A 19,208-nucleotide genomic window follows, 5' to 3' on the forward strand; every position below is an offset into this window, starting at 1 on the left:
AAGCTTTGTGATTAAAAGCACTTTTGCTAGCTAGCGAATCAGGTCACATTATTGGCACATTTAACATGCATAACTATTCTCTTTACATGTGCCAGTAAGGATTTAGCCTAGTACCTTATGGTCTGCTGTTCTATTCCCCCTGAATTTAATTGGAATGGTATCACTAGTTTCAATGAAACAGGATCTGCCCTTGTTACTCTTGTTGTGCCTTACTTCTATGACTGGGCAAAGGAAATTATAGCTAGCTTTCTTATAAAAACCCTGTGGTGTTCTAAAGGAAATATAAACATTCTACTCTAAACATAAAAATCAAGGTCTGTGATAGTTCACATCACAAGAAATGGCATCTTGAGCACTGCAAAGAGTCACGCAAAGCAGGGAAGACATTAAAACAGATTTATAAACAAAATTATTGGTAGACGTAGGCTTAATCATATAAATGTCACCAATAAATAATAGCTTTAGTTTGTGTATTCCTGCTGCAGGATAACTGCTGAAGTACAAGAGCATTTACCATGGAAGTACATAAACCCCTAGTGCTCAAGCTTAAGAAATGTTTGCAAGGCTGAGCACGACTTTAACCAAATACTACACATCATTAGACAATACAGCTGGTGAGATGCTTGAGGCAGTCTGTACAAGTGACCTAAACACAAGTAAAGCCTTAGAAACATTCCTTGTCCCACACCCAGTCCCACCACACTATTCTGGCTGTGTAAAAGCTAGGGAAACCATGCAGAAGAATCCCTGGGTGATGTTGATACAGGACTGCTAGCTTTGAATATACCACCCTTGTCCCTGGCACAAGATGCATGCCACAGGCATTTCTAGGGTCAAGCAGGTGGCTATAATCTGACCCCATCCCACCGCCCCTCAGCTAACAAATGGCTGATGTTTGAGCTACTTGGGCATAATTTAGCCCATCTTAATATGCCTGCTGTGAACTATGGCAGAGGCTAAAGAAATTCTGGGCAAACTCAACATTAAGGAGCAAGCCAGAAGCGCATACATCGCTACTTCATCTAACATAGCTTCACTAAAGGCTAATGTCTATCATGTTTTATAGCAAGCATGAGTACAAAGCAAGCACTCCCTCGAGATTCATTTATTGTGATGACACACAGCTCCACTCACAGGAGGAAAGGAAGGAGGGCCACTGCTGACAAGACTTTATGTGGCTGCTGCCTTTCAACCACCATGCTGGCCATCAGAGTGAAGGTTAACATCACATCCTAGAGGAATCCCACCTGCCTGGATACCCAGTGGAGAAACTCCAAGACATTTTGTTGAGATAGAGTTTCTCCTGTCCCTACATAAACTACTGCTTCCCCTCTCACGTTCATGGAGGCATTTCCACAAAGCTCCTGAGGACCACAGTGCAATGGGAACACTACTGAGATGGTAGGGGAAGGAGTTGAGAGACACCACTGCTTCTCTCCTCTACATCAGACTTGGAAGCTAAGCAGGTAAAGCTGAAGCTGAATACTTGTAACAAGTGCAGTATGCCACTGCAACAGACGATACCAATGCATCCAAACATTTCTCAGTGGTAGAGTGACTTTCCCCCCCCATGAAATGACTGGGACAAGAATCAGAGCTTGCAAGCCTTGAAAGAAACAGGGTAAACTGATGAGAAGTCAAAAAAATAATTCTTTTCCTGACTGTGCATCTTTATGTGGCCATGAAGTCAAGCTCTCCTGTTCCTGTACACCACATTCTCCCTTGCTCAGGGGAAAACTGCACATTGACAAACATAGGACATTTTCTTCATAGACCCACAGACCTGAAAAGAGCATCTCTGCACACTTATTGGGAGCCTCTGTCTGATATCTGATTCTGCAGAGAAGCCCCACGATCCCACGACAGCATCCCAAAACAGTGAAAGCAACCAAAAATCCTTATCACACATATACAAATACAGCATTCCAAATTAAATATATTATTGTATTTGAAAGACTCTGCAATCTCAACATTTCTGAGGTATTGTTATGAGCACCTCCTTACTTACAATCAGTAAGATCTTCTTTAAAGCAACGTGAAGAGCATAAAACATGTGGATGGGGAGCAAACAGCAAGGCTTTTCATGTTTGTTTCTACTGTTTTGTTCTGCTTGGTTGTGGGGTCTTGTGGGTTTGGGGTGGGTGAGGTTTTTTTGTGTGGTTTTGGTGTGGGTTTTTTGGAAAGGAACAAACAGAGGCAGGGATCAGATGAAGAACGAGAATCAGGAACAACATTTTTGAGCTGTACTTGACAGCAGATAATGGGAAACAGAAAGGTTTGAATGTGATTAGCTTCTGGTACTACAGGAAATTGTCACTACAGCAAAAATAGCAAACTGACTGAAAAACAGCCTGAATTTTCAATTAAGAAACAGTACCAGACATGCTGGCCACAGCTGGCCAAAAAGGGCTTCATTTCAAAGGGCACAAACACTTTTTCCCCCTCCTTTCAAATGAACAAGAAGCCATCTTATAGAGGTTTTACTTTGGATGAGGAAACCTAGATACATTATCAATTTTTATTATTTGTATGACTGTGGTATCTAGGAAACCCAATTAAAGACCAGAAGACCCCTGCACAAGGAGACATACTAACAGAGATCACAAGCCCACTCTAACCTTCGGCAGCACTGTCATTCCTGAGTGGCTTGGACAGTTTGTGGAGACCAAGCTTAAAATGCTGCCTGGCACAAAGGAAAAATATCCCAACAGCTAGGGCTGACCTGACACTGGAGGAACAGGGTGCCAGGGCAGAGTATGGAAACAGGCACGTAAAGACCTGGCACAAGTGCTGCCACCTCGTGCTAAAATGGGAAATAGCAGAGGGGAAAGGCAACGTGATGCATCAAAGATGAAAGCCACCAGAAAAAGGCGTTATTTACCTGAGCTCTGTACACTAGAATAGTAACTCTAATTCCATTTCAACTGCAAAAGCTTCCTCTAGCGTGATGGGGTGCTCACATAAAAACACAGCCCCTGCTCAAGATTTTAAACAATTACCAAAAAAAGAAAAAGCAACCCAAAAGACCCCTGAGCACCACCACTTGCTGTCACCACACTGCTTGCTCTGCTCTACTTTCATGTTGGACCTCTCACTCTTCCTGGGCCAGTCTTAGCTATTTGGGCTATACTCTCTTTAGTGTCAGGACTCTTCCTTGCTCTGTGCTTGTGCTGTGTGCTGCACAGTGGGATCTCATCTGGACACCTTTAATCAACATGCCTTCCTGTATTTGTTATGTATGTCATTAACAGGACATTCCACCTGTAAATGGAGCACTCTGGCTCCTTGCAGCGTGCTTAGGAGAAACATCCTCCTTTGGTCCAAAGGGAGATGACACACTCTCTGCAGAAGGGGTGTCTGCTGAGAAATTCTCAAAGTCCTCCTCTTCTGCTGCAGGAGAGACAGGGTCAGGAGTATCCAACTGTTGCTCCTCCAAGCTTGCACTGTTTGGATCCAGTTCCTTAATAATTTTGTCATACTGTGCAATGAAATCCTCACCATCTGTGCTCAGCAGTCTTACACTTAAGTTACGATCTGCCTCCTGAGGAGAAAGCTTCAACTCTTTGGCTGGCTGTGGATCAATCTCCATCATTTTCTGGTTTATTTGTTCTTTCATTACACTTTGAGTCAAGCTTGAATTTCTCTTACTGTGCTCATCCAAGTCGATTTCCAGTTGGCTCTTTGCATGAGGCCCATTGACTACAGTCTGGCTTTGGACCTTATGTTCTCTGGCTGTATTTAAAGTTTTCTCCTTGGAGTTGTCATCCTCTTGAGTATCCTTCTGGGCACATAACCTGTAAACCATAATATCATCCTGAAAGTCTGATTCCTCTATGTAAGAACCTTTGATGAGCATGATGGCACTTTTTTTCATTTCCTGGATGTATTTTGGTGGCTCTGCAGGTGGCTGCATCTCCGCATTTCCCAGATCATCATACGGTTGTGGTGAGCTCACATCAGAACCAGGAGAAATCCCTGTGTCATAGCTATCATCCCATTCTAGCTCCAACTGCATCTTTTCACTAAAAGGAGTTGTTTGAGAGGAGCTACACACGCTAGGTGTCCTTTGCTGGAGCCGAAACATGGGGTGTTCCACATCTGTATTGTTCTCCTCAGCAAGCGTTTGGATAAAGGTGTCTGGATCAGGGTTTACTCCATCATACAAGGCAGACCAAACTTTACAATCTTTCAGGCATTGAAGGATGGCTTCTTGAGCCTCACCCAGGTACTGCAAGTAGCTGAGGTCCACAGCTCTTCCGTATTCCACAATGCAGGTAGATTCAGAAGAGCGTCTACCAGAGTCTGAAAGCAAAGAAGATTATTCATACCATGAGTAATATATCAAAAGTTCTTAGCAAGGCACTCACTAAAACATGGCAGATGGAGTCTTTAGACCCAACCATCCAATAAAGCAGGAAGATCAAAGCATAAAGATTGAGAGGCTTGCTCGTAAACATACATGATTCATTCCTATTGCCAAGACAGAGCTGTAACTCCGAGATTTCTGAGAGGCCAGCCCACATTCATCCTTTGAAACAACACTGACACACTGAAGAAGCAAGAGTTGCTGTCATGTGTCTGTACATTATTTCCACAAATGCATATTCAAGTTTGATATATGTTCAAAAAAGGTTTCAATAAACCTGGACACATGGCAGGAATTCAAGTAGCTTTCCTGTCCAGGCTTGCTCTGCTTTTTGTTGTCCACATTTCCTTCCCCTCCCATGAGCTGCTTGCTACCAGATCAAACTCAGTTCATGATCTGGCCTTCCCCTGAGCACATATTACCTTTAGTTTGTGCTGCTTTTGTCCATAGAATATAATCTTTTCCTTGGCTTTCAACTGTTAAGGTGATCCCAGTGGAGCAACACACTGGTGTCAGGGCCAGCAGTTTTGCAGCAGACACAGAGTAGCAGTCTCTCTCTTTCACAGCGCAACGCTGGCTCAACATCATGTGGTTACATGGGATCAGATACCTGAAACACCAGTGTCTAGCGTTACTGCATCATCCTCTCACATTAGAGAAAGGAACAACGTACAAAATACCATTCCCACCTTCCTGCCCCCAACAAATTAAAAGAAACAGTAATAATGAACTTGACAGTAATACCCTATCAAGTGCATAAAATCCTGACTTTCTATATTGTGAAGCTATGGTTTGATGGGGAACTGTCAAGATGAGTAGACATAGGAGATCCGTTGCACCAGAACAGGGAAGTGAACAATCCTTTGCAGGTCAGACCAAACTTGCTGTAAGAAGGGATGGAGGAAGTGTGGGAAGGGCAGATGTCAAAGGCCAGCAGAGTGGTTTGGTCCCATTATGCATGAGTTCTGTCTCAGAATCCTCAATTTATTTGTTTTCCTGAGAAATTCAGAGAGAAGCTGTTCACGTTTGCCAGGCAAGCAGCCAGCAAAAAGGAAGGAAGGGTCATCAAGGTGTTTTACTGCAGTAGATGAAGACTGAGCGCTGAGGCAGGGGAGCTCTATGGGATGTACAAGGAACAGAGGAAGCACAGCCTTGTGTTGAACATCTTTAGAGCACTTTTGTTCAACTTTTTAAGAGCACTTTATCAAGAGCCTCGGTGTTAACTGAACTGATGTTTTGCCATTTCAAATGAAAACAAATTCTAAAGCATCCCCTAAATAAACAAATAAGAAGATTAAATACAGCATTCTACTGCTGCTAGAGTGGCAACTTGAGTTCACTGAGGTCCTGACAGCATTCCCAGGCACATGAGCCAGAGCTACAGAGTATTTCACCTTAATGCCAGTGCATGGAGCGAGAGAGAGTATCTGAAACATTCATGTGATCTACAGTGCTAAATTCAGTTACACCAATATTTCCAAATAAATAACCAAAATGGTAAGTATTTTGAAGCAATGCATAGAACCATCAGTTAAAAGCAAAAATAATCAACACATTTAGTACATTACACAACAATCTACCTACAGCAGTTCAGGAGCGTGAAGTATTCTCAGTGACAGAGGACTCGTAGAGGTGGAAAGCAATAGGAAAGAAGGCAGGAGCTGCAAACAAGTATATAGCTCTGTATCACAGTATATAATACACTAGAGAAAACATGCAGGAGAGAAGAATTATACATTAAGAAGCAGGAAATGAGCAGTTTGGAGGTGATAAATATATTCCTAGCTTCTCTTCTCTCACTTCTACAGGAATAAGTCACGAGAAGAATCTGCTCTGAAGATCACAGGACATAAATCACACTTCTTCAGGTCTGGTAGACTTTTGTCAGGATCATAAATATCCTTATCTCTGTAGTGTCTTGGACTTCTGCTCTCTTGGAGAAACTCTCATCCAGCTCTGCAACCATAGGCAGAGACTGTGTGTCCCAGAACTGGGATGAAGACTGGAAAAAGGAGTTTGAGCTTTACCTTAAAACTAGTTGTAACATCACATCTTCACAATGCAAGCCTATGAGAGTTCTGAACAATGCCAAGGAGACCACACAGAGCTGAAAAATAGATAAATGTTGTCAGTTTTTGATCTGGAAATTGTACCTTTCCAATCTTCCCTGCATACTACATTACAAAATGTCTCTGCCCGAGCATCACGCTTTGTAAGACACTGTTAGTATCATATTTCATTTTGTAAGCACTCCGTGGGATTCTTTTAAAAGTTGTCTAGAGCTATACATATAACATTTTAACAAAATACAATCCAGAATTTTCCTTCAAATAAGCTATTAAAAAAGCAGCAATTTACCAGTCTTCAATGTTACTCAAACTCATTAAATTAATTTTAGCATGAACTGAACCCTGTAGTTTCCAAGATAGCTTGTTAGATTTTACCTCTGATGTAGAATTTGAACCAACTACATGTCTTTTCTGAAAGAAAAGTTATAAACCATTTCAAGTTTCTGTTGCTTTAAGTATAAGGAATGATCAGTGTTCTGCACATTAAGAAGCTGAATGCTTCTATAAATACAGCTTAATGTACTGACACAGACCAGGACTAAACAAGTAATTCTTGTCAGAATCTACTCCATATGGAGCATTCACAATCCCTTCTTTACAGCTCACTTGAACAGCTGGGAACTATGGTAAGGCATGAAGATTCTTTCTGAGACCAGGGGAAAGGAAAGAAAAATGGGATTCCTCATTGGAATAGCACGCTTGCCTTTCTGGCAAAAGTCTGATCAAATATAGCTTAAACTAAGTACTGCAGGAGTCACACTTAGCAGAGACAAAAATCAAACCTACTCTGTGACAGGCACCCCACCTTCACTGGCTTTAGGACAGACTGGAAACTGATTTCTACAGGCTTTGATGGTCACTAATTAGGAATACAACACCTTCAGAGCTATCATATACTACATTTCTACCTGCCAGGGGCTTGCTAGACTGCAGTTGTACCCAAAATGGTAGAAGCATGAGCTGTAAGCTTTTGCTGGTTTTCACAGGCCACTGTGCCATTACCCCCCTGCCTCTTAGTGCATATTTTCTCGGGCACATTCTCCTGTGCTGCTTGCTCATGGAAACAGTATCTCACAGCTGGCTCAGACACCAGGACCAGGCTGACTCTCGTGAGAGATATTTAGTGTAAGTTGACCCTTTCCTAAAGTTTCAAGTTAGTGTTTAAATCTTGCCTCCCCCTATATTAATTATGTAAATGAAAATAATTAATATGGGAATTATTTGCACTTTTCAGTGACTAAAAAAAAGAGATACAGCAAAATAAGCAAAAAGCTGCAGATATTTGTCCACCTCATATTTTTAGTTACTGAACATTCTTTGTAATTCATTTATGATTAAATCTTGCCTGGGCATAGCTTCTCTTCCACAGTACGGAATTTCCTCCTCTGCATGCACTCCCCTTACTCCCACTGTTAAAACGCTCTGTTCTAGCACAGGAACATACATATATTTTGCCTTGTGTGGCAGGTATCTCTGTGAAACAGTTAAATGGCAAAGTTTAAGTGAACCTCACTTAGCCTCTGAAGAGCAAACGTTTCTTTGGGTACCTTCCCTAGTTCGGTAAGAAGAACACCCACAATACAACAAAAGAAAGGGAATAAGCAGAGAGAAGAGAAATGGGGAATGCTCATGAACTGGCCTGCTGGGATGCAAATCAGAGCTCAAACTTACTGCCCTGCCACCGCTGCCTACTGCTTGTACTAGGAGCTAACACCTAGTTCAAAGAGCTCATGACCGCAGAAACAGATGAGGCAAGTAAAAAGGCAAGAGAGGAAGAAACAACCAGAACTGGAGTTCACTTGATAGAACGTGGGGGCAGAGTTGAAGAGCTTCACAACAACCTTTTGGAAGAAGTCACATCCTTGCACAAAAGGTGTGTTTTTGCCAGGGGACATTAAGCGAAAACAGAAAATCTCATTTCCTCTGCAAAATTTAGCGAGAGCCAAGCCTAACTCTTCTTCATTCTGTGAGAATTCAAAAAAAACTGCTACTGCCTTAAACATTCCTGTATTTAAGAAATTTCCTGCAGTTATAGGGAAACATTACTCATTTGTCTTTGCAACCATATTGCAAATCAGGAATCAGCTGAATTAAATAAAACTCGTCTATTTCTGTATTTGGTGAAAAGATTTCAAATACACCCAGAAGACAAAGAGGATCATATTTTTACAAGTCCTTTTGGCCACCGGTCTGTACATATGTTTAACCCTGTGAATTATTAATAAGTACTTTTATCAAGAATAACGTATGCAGCTTTTGTGCTACAGAAACACACAGAAGGCTGCAGCTCTGACTTTTGCACTTGGCCAAGCTATACTGCAGAAAACTCATTTAGCATCACCAAACCATTTTGGCTGGGATTCTGAATTGCTCAGGGCTGCAGAATTCTTTACAATTCCCATGGCGTTTGCCTATGGAACAGTAATTAATGATTAGCAGAGACAACAGCATTTGCATTTTTGTTGACAGAAGCTGTTTCGGTTTTCAGAGTTAATCCATCTTAGGGATGCAGTAGCAGCAGCATATAACTATACTTGCATGTACTCACATTTCAAAACAAATTTCAGATGAAACTACTAATAGACAAATTTAATGCACATGCTGGTGTTCTGGCTTCTCTTGTACCTGCACTAAAATATTACTCTTATTTCATCCATGAAGCTGTGCATCGCACAAGACCCAGCCAAGACTGCCAGCAAAGCAAGGCTCAGGAGAGTAGTCTATTGCAACAAGTAGTCATTTTCTCCGCCAGAAGATCCAACTGTTAGCAAAGGTAACTCTACTATCTCTGTCAACAAGCTCTCCAGCCACTGTGATGCATTGTGCCTAAGCTGAAAAGGGGCTCAGTGCAAATTTGAGATAAACCTTATTACATACAGGAGGGAAGGCAAAGAAAAGGAAGCAGCAATCTGATCACTTTGACAAGAAAGCACCTTCTTTTAATCAAAGAAGAAAGCAGGCAACATGACAGTTAAGTAAACATGCTACAATAATATAGACTTGATTCCTGAGAAATACACTGGCAATACTACAATTCACAATTTCCATCAATTTGGAGACATCCTTACAAGGGTTCCCATCATCTCCCAGAGGGGCTATCTGAAAGGCTTTTTTCTTGGCAAAACTCCAAAGATCAAAAATGCTCCTCATCACAAATATGTTTATAAGTCCCAGGATGAGTTATCTATGGCAGCACTAATTCAGCAGTATCCACAATACTTTTAATCTTCTAGGAGAATCCAGACTTCCAAAAGCCCTCATCTCCCTCTATCCCATTTCCTGTGTGCGTGAAACCACCTTGCACATTTATCAACTTAGTACAGTGGTAGTTAAATGTCATAAAACACACAGAAGAAGAAATCACACATTCAGGTGGTGGGGGGGAGAAGATTCATAGTTAAACAGATACCAACTGAATATATAGAATCTCCCATTAAAATATTTAACCTGCATCCATGCTGAGTACCTGAACTTCCTTCTTGCTTGTCTTACCCGGAATGGTGTGTTGATTCGGCTAGTAAGTGTATCTAGGATGTGCACATTCTCGTGTCGGTGCAGCAAAATAAACCGGAGGAAAATCTTGAGGAGGGCTGGCTCTGAAACACTACGCAAAAAGAGATCCAGGTATGCAGTGGTAGCCATCACCTCTTCCACAGTCAGCTGCAAGCAAAAATAGTGTAAATGCAAACACAAAATAACCACCCGTCCTCTGCAACTATGTACCTGGCAAACACTCTAAATTCTCCATACGTAACATTGCCACAAAACCAGACAGAGAGCATGCTTCTGAATGGCTCATGAGCACTTTGAACCAATTTCTTATCTGTCTTGCTTCCCCAGGAAAAAAAAACAACTTCCCCCAAACTGACACCCCAAACCTCACACATACTGAAATATGAAGAGCAAATCATGCTACAGGCTCCCCATCACCTTTCAGCCCATGTCAGCTCTTTTGCATCACATTTCTGTCATCCTTCAGAAGCATTTTCAGCTGTTGTGAATCTAATGTGAAAATCTACCGCTTTATAAAAAACAAATGCCAGAGCACAAAGCACACTACAAACCCATGGTTCTAGAGCTTTAAACAAATGAAAATCCTGATAGCTATCCAGAATTTTTCCAGTTTTCCTCCTTTTTATTCTCCCACAGCACAATTCATCTTACTCAGTTTTTAAGAGGAGTATGTATATAGATACATACACAAACCAAAATCTACTATTTGTACATCAAAATACAATTCAAATATCCATGCGACACTCACATACCCTAACCCACACTTCTCTGCTTATTGCAATCCCTTGGATCCTATTCACAGCATACACTGGCAAAGCACAGGAAATTCCAAAGGCCACCTCTGCACCACGTCCTGCTGTTGCAAAGTCAGCTTCTTAAAAATAGTTACCCAGGAACATAATAAGCTTAAGTCCACAAAGATAAACCCTTAAACACAAGAATCTGGCTATATGAAAGGAAGTATTAAACATCCTTTGTTTACCAAACTTAGCTGGATAAATGAAAAGACTGATTTTATTAAAGAAGAAGAAAAAAATTCAAAGCTGTCACTTCAGAGCTAAGAGGATTTAGAAAATTCTCAGAAGGGCAACATTTACGTAACATGCTGTAAATATTCAAATCCCTGTTCTATTATGCTGCATGTTAGCCATGTACACAGCAATGTCATGCTGCAAATGTTCTCTTTAAAGCATTTAAGATCACAGGCTCCTTCTGGCTGGTTACACAGAACATAGGAATGCTGTATGCAGCCTACAGACCTTATGGAGAGTGAGCACCAGTGAGGAGAGCAGACAGAAGCATACTTTTCCCTACTTTTCCAGGACTACTGCCACATTTCAATGACCAAAAACCTGCTCAGGAAATAAGCCGGAGTTGTGAAACAAAGGAAATTATTTCCACTTGGAGCTAAGATTCCTTTTCTTTTGCAATAGCCAAAAGGTGTGGAAGCTGTTGACTGTTGCCCTGAGAACTGGCTTTTTTTTTTTGTTTGCTTTTTTTACAGCAGCAAGCTGTAAAAACCAAAGCCCAAGAAATCCATCATGTGACATCATTATGATAGCATACAGTTCATCGAAGAGTTTAGACCCTCTGCCAAGGAAAGGCCAGACAGAAGTAATACATATTTATGTCTCTGTGTCACTTTTCCTTCATCCTTTATGGGGGAAAGCCAAGTATGCTCTTGGCCTGCAGGTTTCACAGATGTCTGCTGACAGCAGAGGAATGGGCCTATATCTAAAATCCTGAAGCTGTAAATGAAAGCAAGAAAAGCCACTGGATTCACAAGGCCAGTGACCTTTTCCTAAAACCTGTGCTCTTTGGACAACTCATCTTACATTCATATCAGTGAGAGAAACCCAAATGCTCTTCAGAGTGCATATCATGAATGAAACAAAGAGCATAAGAAAGCCAGCCAGAGACTACTTTAAGTAAACAAATGTTTGTTTTCAAGAGTATATTCAGTGCTCCTGACAGCTTAGGGACTAGACAAGAAAGGAAATCATGTTTATCTTAAACCAGCACTTCACTGATACCACTAAACAGAGGTAGAAGAACCAACCAATTAGTAATGAAGCCCAAATACTTCACAACAGAGTTGCTTATAACCTTGTTAAATCTTAATTCTCTGTATTGAGGGTTTTTCTGTGCAGAGTGCCATATTACACTTCATTTTTAGTTCCTGGGAAAGAAGTTGCTGAACCTGCTTAAACATTTTCTGAGAAAGAGGGAAAACAACTAAGTTTTGTCAAGATTTAAATGGATTTATAAGAATCCTTTTTTATTTTCCAATGAAAACACCCTAACTTACCTCATCCACAGTGCTCCTTCAAACTTTAGCAACAACTGAAGCTAGGACCTATTTCACAGCTCACTGTGCAACATGCAAAGCAGGCAAGTTAACTCTGTAGAAGCAATTTCAATGCTATCATATTCTAGAAGTTCCAGTGCTTTCTCAATGTGCCTTTGTGTGCAACTTGTCCATATAGACTAGCACAAAGATCATCCTTCTGCTTCCTCACAAGTGCAAATCAAACAAAAAATACTGCTTTTTGGCATTTGAAATGTATGCAGCTTAGAAAAAAAGATTAACTAGGCTGGCAAGTGGGCATCCATGCTTCTACAATTACATCTTATTTTGCCACCATGTATTCTGGCTTGCTTCTCCCCTTTACCAGATCTGACGTTAACTGCAAGATCTGAAGATCTGAGGCACCTAGAGAAGTATTCAAAAAGGCTGATTTTAGCTCCACAAGGCTCACTTTCCCTTTACTCAATGGGATACATAAGCCTGCTCTGAATGAGCCTCTAGAGAGCTCACTTTTTTTGCAATTAACTAGGTTGGAGAAATCAGTTACGCTAGGCAAAACCCAGCCTTGGCAAGACCCCTTTTAACTCTGTACACCTCTTCTACAGATTGCATTATACATAATACATCAAGTGCTGAAAGTAAGACTCATTTGTGCAGTTATTATTGAAGACCTCTGTTTTCTACAATACCAAATCCATGCTACTAAGCTTCATTCTGACTCCCTGCTGCTTGTCTCTTCTTAAATTAATGTCTCATGAGACACATTTGGGGGGAAGTAGGGGAATCCTTTCTAATAAATTCAAAGCAATACTAAGGTAAACAACAAAAGAACAAATGTTTCCAGAGAACAAAACATTTACTAACCGTGTCAGGCATGTCCACCACAGTCAAATCCTGAGGCAGCTTACAAAAACTTTAGATCACTGTAAACATTGATTACAGTATAATTCGCCCAAGTAAGCTTTTAGCTAGCACCCAGAATCGACCATTTTTGAAAGGATGATAAAAAGCAAGCCAAAACTTACACACGTTCACAAACCTGATATTTAACTTGAAAAATTTTCACCTCTGATAATTCAAGTATCAAGAAAAACAGCAAAACAAAGGGAAATTAATTAAATTAAGTCATGGTAGTTTTCTAGAGAAGCCCTTTGTTAAATAAGTCAATTTCAAGCTATGTTTTTGATACAGGTATTTCAGTAATATTAAATTCACCACTGCCAAACCAGCAAAAATAAAGCTCACCAGCAACAGCCCTTGCACTAGTATTCATGGCAAAGACCAGGGATATCTCTGCTCCTAGGATAACACTGTAGGATTGAAAGTGAAAAATGAGGGAAAAGAAAAAAAAAGTCCATATCCACTGTATTAATTCAACCAGTATTCTATCTTTTTTATTTTCATTATTCACTGTTGTATCAATTAGAAGTTTCTGGATTTTTCTTTTTCCAACATACATACAAATTTAAATGCCTGTCTGAAGATAGCATCAAGAAAAAACTCATCCATGTTTTTTTATACAACCATCAGTTGTTACAGATATTTCTAAGGTGTAATTTGCTGCAGAAGGGACTACCCGAGAGTCTTCATAGCCACACAGATATTTGACTAGAGATTACTGAAGAGAGAAAGCCCTTTTTAGCCTTGTAATACCCTTCTCTAATTATGTAATAATTTTTAGCAAATCTTCTCTCACCTCCTCTGATGACTGATTAGATGGTGAGGCAGAACACAGTAAAGAGATCCAGCTTTTATAAGTCACTGTGCCAAGTAATAGCAAAGAGGCAGAAATTACTGTCATTGCAAGTTCAGTTTAATATATTACACTCGCTGTGTTAGACCAATTGAATTGATTCTTTATTACTGGCTATTTTCCCTTGGGATCCACACAATATATTTCTAATTTACAGCTTCATGCCCTCTTACAGGAATATAGCTATCATGATTCCTCCTTCCCTTCACATTTCCCTTCCTGTAAGGATTTCATATTGCCCATGAAGAGACAGTGAATGTTCTTATTGGAACTTAACCACTAGATCCACAAGTAGTTTAAATCTGAATAAGCCCACTTCACTGATAAACAAAACCTAACCATTTCTACACTCTTCTGCTTTCTATTCATTTTCAACTTCTTGGCCCCTGCTTATGCTGTCAAAGGGCTCCTGCTTCACTTCACTACACAGTGAATTGTTTTCAGGTTAAAACTATTCAGGAAATAAAGGTGGGTTTTAACCTCAATCAGTTTCCCATATGAACAGTTGTACTGAAAAAAGAGAGGGGGAGAAGCGGGATCAGGGACAGAGAAAGTCTGCACACTGGGAAAAACAGAACAGAACTGCTTCACCTTCCCCCAGCTTATGTTTATAAACTGCTTCAGTTTATACCAGGTTAAAATTCAACTCAACTGCAGTGTTTGATGCCAAAACTGAAAGGCACCTTTAACATATATCCACTCCATAGCTAGCATAATTAAGTTTTGCAGCTATTAATGGGCTTCTCCAAAGCATGAGACTGTTCAAAGTTTACCAGTAACACTTGGTTTACGCTTTTTAACAGCAGCTGTCCAAGTGCTTTTCACTAAGGTGAAAGATGGCATTATTTCTAAATGGGAACTGACAGTCTTGTGGGGTATTTATAAAGATGCTCCTTCTAATCTGTACAGTATAATTTACAGGTCATTTCCCTCTAGCTGAGCTGTGTAATCATCAAGCAAGTATTATTGAATTATCAGAGTAGCATACTGTGTTAGGGGTTTGCTTTTAGATGGGTTAGTGCACAATAGAATTGAGGTCCATTTGACAGAGCTTATTTGACAGGATCATGCCAGTGCTTCCACAGAGCAGTTCTGTTCACCTGGCCAACAGCAACATTTTGCACTAAAAAGCTGGTACAATTTTCCATTATTCAGATCAAAGCCTTCCAAGTAGAAAAATAATTATATCATAGTTAGCAATTAAACGTCATACAGTAAAACAGTAAAAGATAAGACATAAAAAATTTGCTTTTAGCACATAATTTGTCAAATTTTCAGCACTATCTTCAGTAAATTGAAATAACATAAATTACAGAAACACTCCAGATGTTCTAAATAGTTATCTTTGTCACACAAATTCCCTGAATGCCAAATTAAAGTTAAATCATATGCACTTACAGTAAAGAGATGCATATAACCAATCTGAGTTATATCAAAGATAGCATAATATTTATATGTACACCACAGTGTGGTTCCTAATTATGTAGCACATGGTTTTGACTGCAAAAGATATATGTATTAAAGACCTTCTGGAAAGGATTTCACTCTCAGATTTCCACAGTAGTGCTGCAACTACCCGAAAAATCAGGTAAATAAGCCCTTTCTCTAACAAATATAAAAAGAATAAAACAAGGCAATATGGCCTCTATCAGAACTAGTAAAACAGATTTCAATACGGTTATTCTGGGTTCACTTTGGGATTTAAATTAGGCTTTTACTGAAGAGAAAATTAGGTTTATTTGATTACTTGGACCCATGTACAATTTGGCCCCAGAAGACCTTATATTTTTTTGATAGAGCATCAAAATGTTAGTTTTGAAAGTGAAGCAAGAAAAAGCCAATGAAATGTGTCACAGAAATTTAATGGTATGGCTTCGTGCTCAAACAGAATTATACCTTCTCAAGTATTTTTTTCCTTAGTACCAAAATCTAAGGAAGAACATATACAACTGCCTAATTTCAAGATTTAACTGACATGCCATCAAAAAATGCCAGTCTTCAAATAAAGAGCAGAGTTTGACAGGTAGTCTTAATTTAAGAAAATTAAGAGTATCTGATCAGACACTTATACCCAAAAGATAAAAGATGGTGTGGGCAAAAATTTAAATAATTGATTGTTTCTACAAAAAGAAAACTACCAAATTAACCTTCTATTTAGCTCTGTATCTTTACAGACAAGGTATTTTATTCCTTCTGGTTTTAACTGAATTTTGACAGAAACAAGGGATTTATGACCTTGTGTAACCCCACTGAAGCATGTCATTAACTCACTCTTTTCAGTGTCTCCTGAAACTCAGATATCAGAAGGGAGGTTACTCTTTCGTAAAAAGTATAATAAAATCCAGACAGCTAAAGGACAAGACAGGGCTACCCAGCACAGCCAGCTCATGCGTGTCCCTAGCTACATAGTACATAGGGATCTGTCTATGCCTTCAGCAATGTGCAGCTTCTGAGATACGTATTTGTCAACCGCTCGTTACACATGTAGGTGGAATAACCCACACAAAGTGACAAGACTAGTACAGACCAGGTATAAATATACAAGAACACGCTATATATAGGATGCTTATATTTGAGAAATGAAGTTAGGGAGTTATAAACTTGAGAATGTTTGGGTTATTTAAGCACAGTGCAGTTAATCTGCTATATAAATAACCTTCACAGAGCTCAGTGTGAAAAACAGGTTATTTCAAGCCAACTAGCTAGCCCAATCAATTTGAAACTTTCTTAACTGCATAAAACCTGAACTACCAATTATTTTATCAAGTCCATACTATCTTCCTGAGATAACACCATAAAAAAAAAAGAACAATAATAATAATTTAAAAAAATCATATCAACCAAAATGTTGGTCTCCCCACCCCATGACTTCTTCATAGAGACACATCTCAACACTCTTGTACCGCTTCAGTCACAAAGGGAACTGTACATAGTAAGTATGTATGGGGAGACAATCTGCAAAAAATAAAAAAAGGCAGAGCTTACTACACAGCTCCATAAATGTGTAACACAGTTCCATAAAGGTGTCACTTGAAGCTGACACTTCAAGATCACACATATATGTATCTCAAAGCTTTGGACCACATGCTGAAATTCTGATCTACTTCACTGAAATTCTGCTTACTTAAATTTTGATATGACTTCTACCAAAAGTCTTGTTTGATACTCCAATGTTTTAGGGTGGGAGGGGAGGGAAGAAAAAAAGTCAATGAAAGGTGACAGCAGGTCTGCATGGATGAACTAGGAGCTCCTAACAAAACTGAAACACGAAAAGGAGTAGACAAAGCAGGGATAGATGATCCAGGAGGAATACTGAAAAACTGCCTGTGTGCAGGAAAAGGATTAGGAAAGCCAAAGCCCAGCTGGACTTGAAGAACAGCTTCAGTACGAAAAATGTGTGCCCACTGCTAAATGTGGGAAGGGGACCTGGGGACAACATACACAGAAAAAGCCTCAGTACTCAATTCCTTCCTCACCTTCGTCTTTACTGGCAAGATTTGCCTTTGGTATTCCCAGGTCTTTAAGGTAAGAGTGGAAGTCCAGAGCAAGGAAGACTTACCCTTAGAGGAGGGGAGTCAAGTTAGGAAATATTTAAAGAAACTGGACATACATGAGGTGTGCTGTCAGATATGCGAGAGCCTTGTGTCAGATCCACTAGATGGTGCAATCCATCTTCTCCATTAAATGCATTTGAAGTTCATACACGTAAATAATTCATTTTTAAAGAGGAAAAAGTCAAACTTCATATTAATCAAGGAAAGGTTTATTATTAGAAGCACAAGGCACCAAACAATGTCGGGGTTCAGGAAAGATCTAGGCTTGAAACTCACGTACGTCTCCATTTAAGAGAAACCTAAATTCAGAGTATATAAACGAGGTTCAACAAAATTTTCCTTGTATGAAAAAAAAGTAATCAAAACAGCATGCTTTATATGATTTAAGTAATAGGGAAATCATCAACCCAATAGCAGGTTAGCAGATTTACTCACCAATAAGAATGGCATTCATCAGGTATAAAAAAATGGTACTATTCAAAGCAACTTAAAATTAGTCTTAAGTGCTTCAGAAGTAAAACCGGTACCCACTGAGACTAGAATCCCACAGCTACATTTTGTTATCACCCTTGTTATCCATAACCTTGACCTAAATAAAACTGGGTAGATTTTCACTTTTAATTCCCAGTCTTGATAAGGGATTAAGTCAAGGTACAGAAATACAAAAAGTTACTGCCAGGTAAGGAGGTGAACTAACTGAATGGCTGACTACAACCTTGATCTGGATCACGGCCAGTTTTCATGTCAGCCCTTGCCAAGTTCCTAAACGCTTGAAGTCTGCCGAATCATTGAAGGAGACTCCATATTGCTTATTATTTTCTTGGTGACTATTTACCATGAAGAATTGTGTCCACTGCCAAGTTCTAGACTTAGAAAGCAGGGTACGGTGTTTCACTGGCTTCTCAGAAAATGGAACAGGTGCACTGCTTTCTGCTTGGCAGGCTTAGTAAAATTAGTAGACCTTCAAAAAGTAATTTATTAGTCCTCTCCTGGTGCATTCTGATGGGTTTTTACTCTCTGCAATTCCTACTTTTTCCCGCCATGTGCTCTTTCCACAGGGCAATCAAGATTGTTAATTGACATATTCTGCAACAGCTGGAAATGTAGTTTGCTGCAGTCTAACCCCCCAAAAACAAAGATTAAAACAAAAAAAAAAAAAAAAAAAAACCAAAACCACAACCAAAACCAGGTAATTCACCAACATCAGTGACACATTTTGCCAAAAGATAACCCCAAAAATTCAAAGTGATCACTTTTATCTCCAAAGCAACATAAATTGTACCCTACTACATTATAAAATTCATACCAAACTCTACTTCTTCTCTACTTTACAAAGTAGCTTTACCAACTGTGATGAAGAGCTACAAAACAATACCTACCTTGCTAAAATTAGTGTAATATTCCCTGACTGAACATTTTCCTTGTGGGCATTTTCTTTTTGGAAAATGTTCATTTGGAAAACAATAATCCTCAGGGAAACACGTCTGCCATGATGACATGTTGCCTAAAAGGTCACTGCCTTTTTGATGATATGTCAGCTTAGCGCAACAAGAATGTTTTGGTTCTTCATTTCACTTAATTTTAAACCTTTTCAGAAATACCTGTATCTTGCTTAATACCCACTACAGTGTAAACAGAAAGTGTA

General features: G+C 39.6%; 2 protein-coding genes across 2 annotated transcripts in view; one reads left to right on the top strand and one right to left on the bottom strand.

Moving 5' to 3' along the window:
- The window catches only part of LOC133223575 (uncharacterized), a 51,143-nt gene that overhangs the window by 15,542 nt on the left and 16,393 nt on the right, over positions 1-19,208 (top strand). The window lies entirely within an intron of this gene.
- Positions 1-19,208, bottom strand: part of FHIP1A (FHF complex subunit HOOK interacting protein 1A) — a 50,114-nt gene that overhangs the window by 6,403 nt on the left and 24,503 nt on the right. Inside the window, exons 6-9 of the mRNA XM_061374258.1 lie at positions 9,928-10,095; positions 6,394-6,473; positions 4,789-4,976; positions 3,262-4,302 (exon numbers count right to left, since the gene is read on the bottom strand). Of these exons, the coding sequence (XP_061230242.1) occupies positions 3,262-4,302; positions 4,789-4,976; positions 6,394-6,473; positions 9,928-10,095 (1,477 nt within the window). The remainder of the gene's footprint in view (positions 1-3,261; positions 4,303-4,788; positions 4,977-6,393; positions 6,474-9,927; positions 10,096-19,208) is intronic.

This window comes from Neopsephotus bourkii, unplaced genomic scaffold (genome assembly GCF_033783945.1).
Source record: "Neopsephotus bourkii isolate Nb327-2 ecotype Australia unplaced genomic scaffold, CSIRO-AGI_Nbou_v1 NB_168, whole genome shotgun sequence".
Classification (NCBI taxonomy): domain Eukaryota; kingdom Metazoa; phylum Chordata; class Aves; order Psittaciformes; family Psittacidae; genus Neopsephotus; species Neopsephotus bourkii.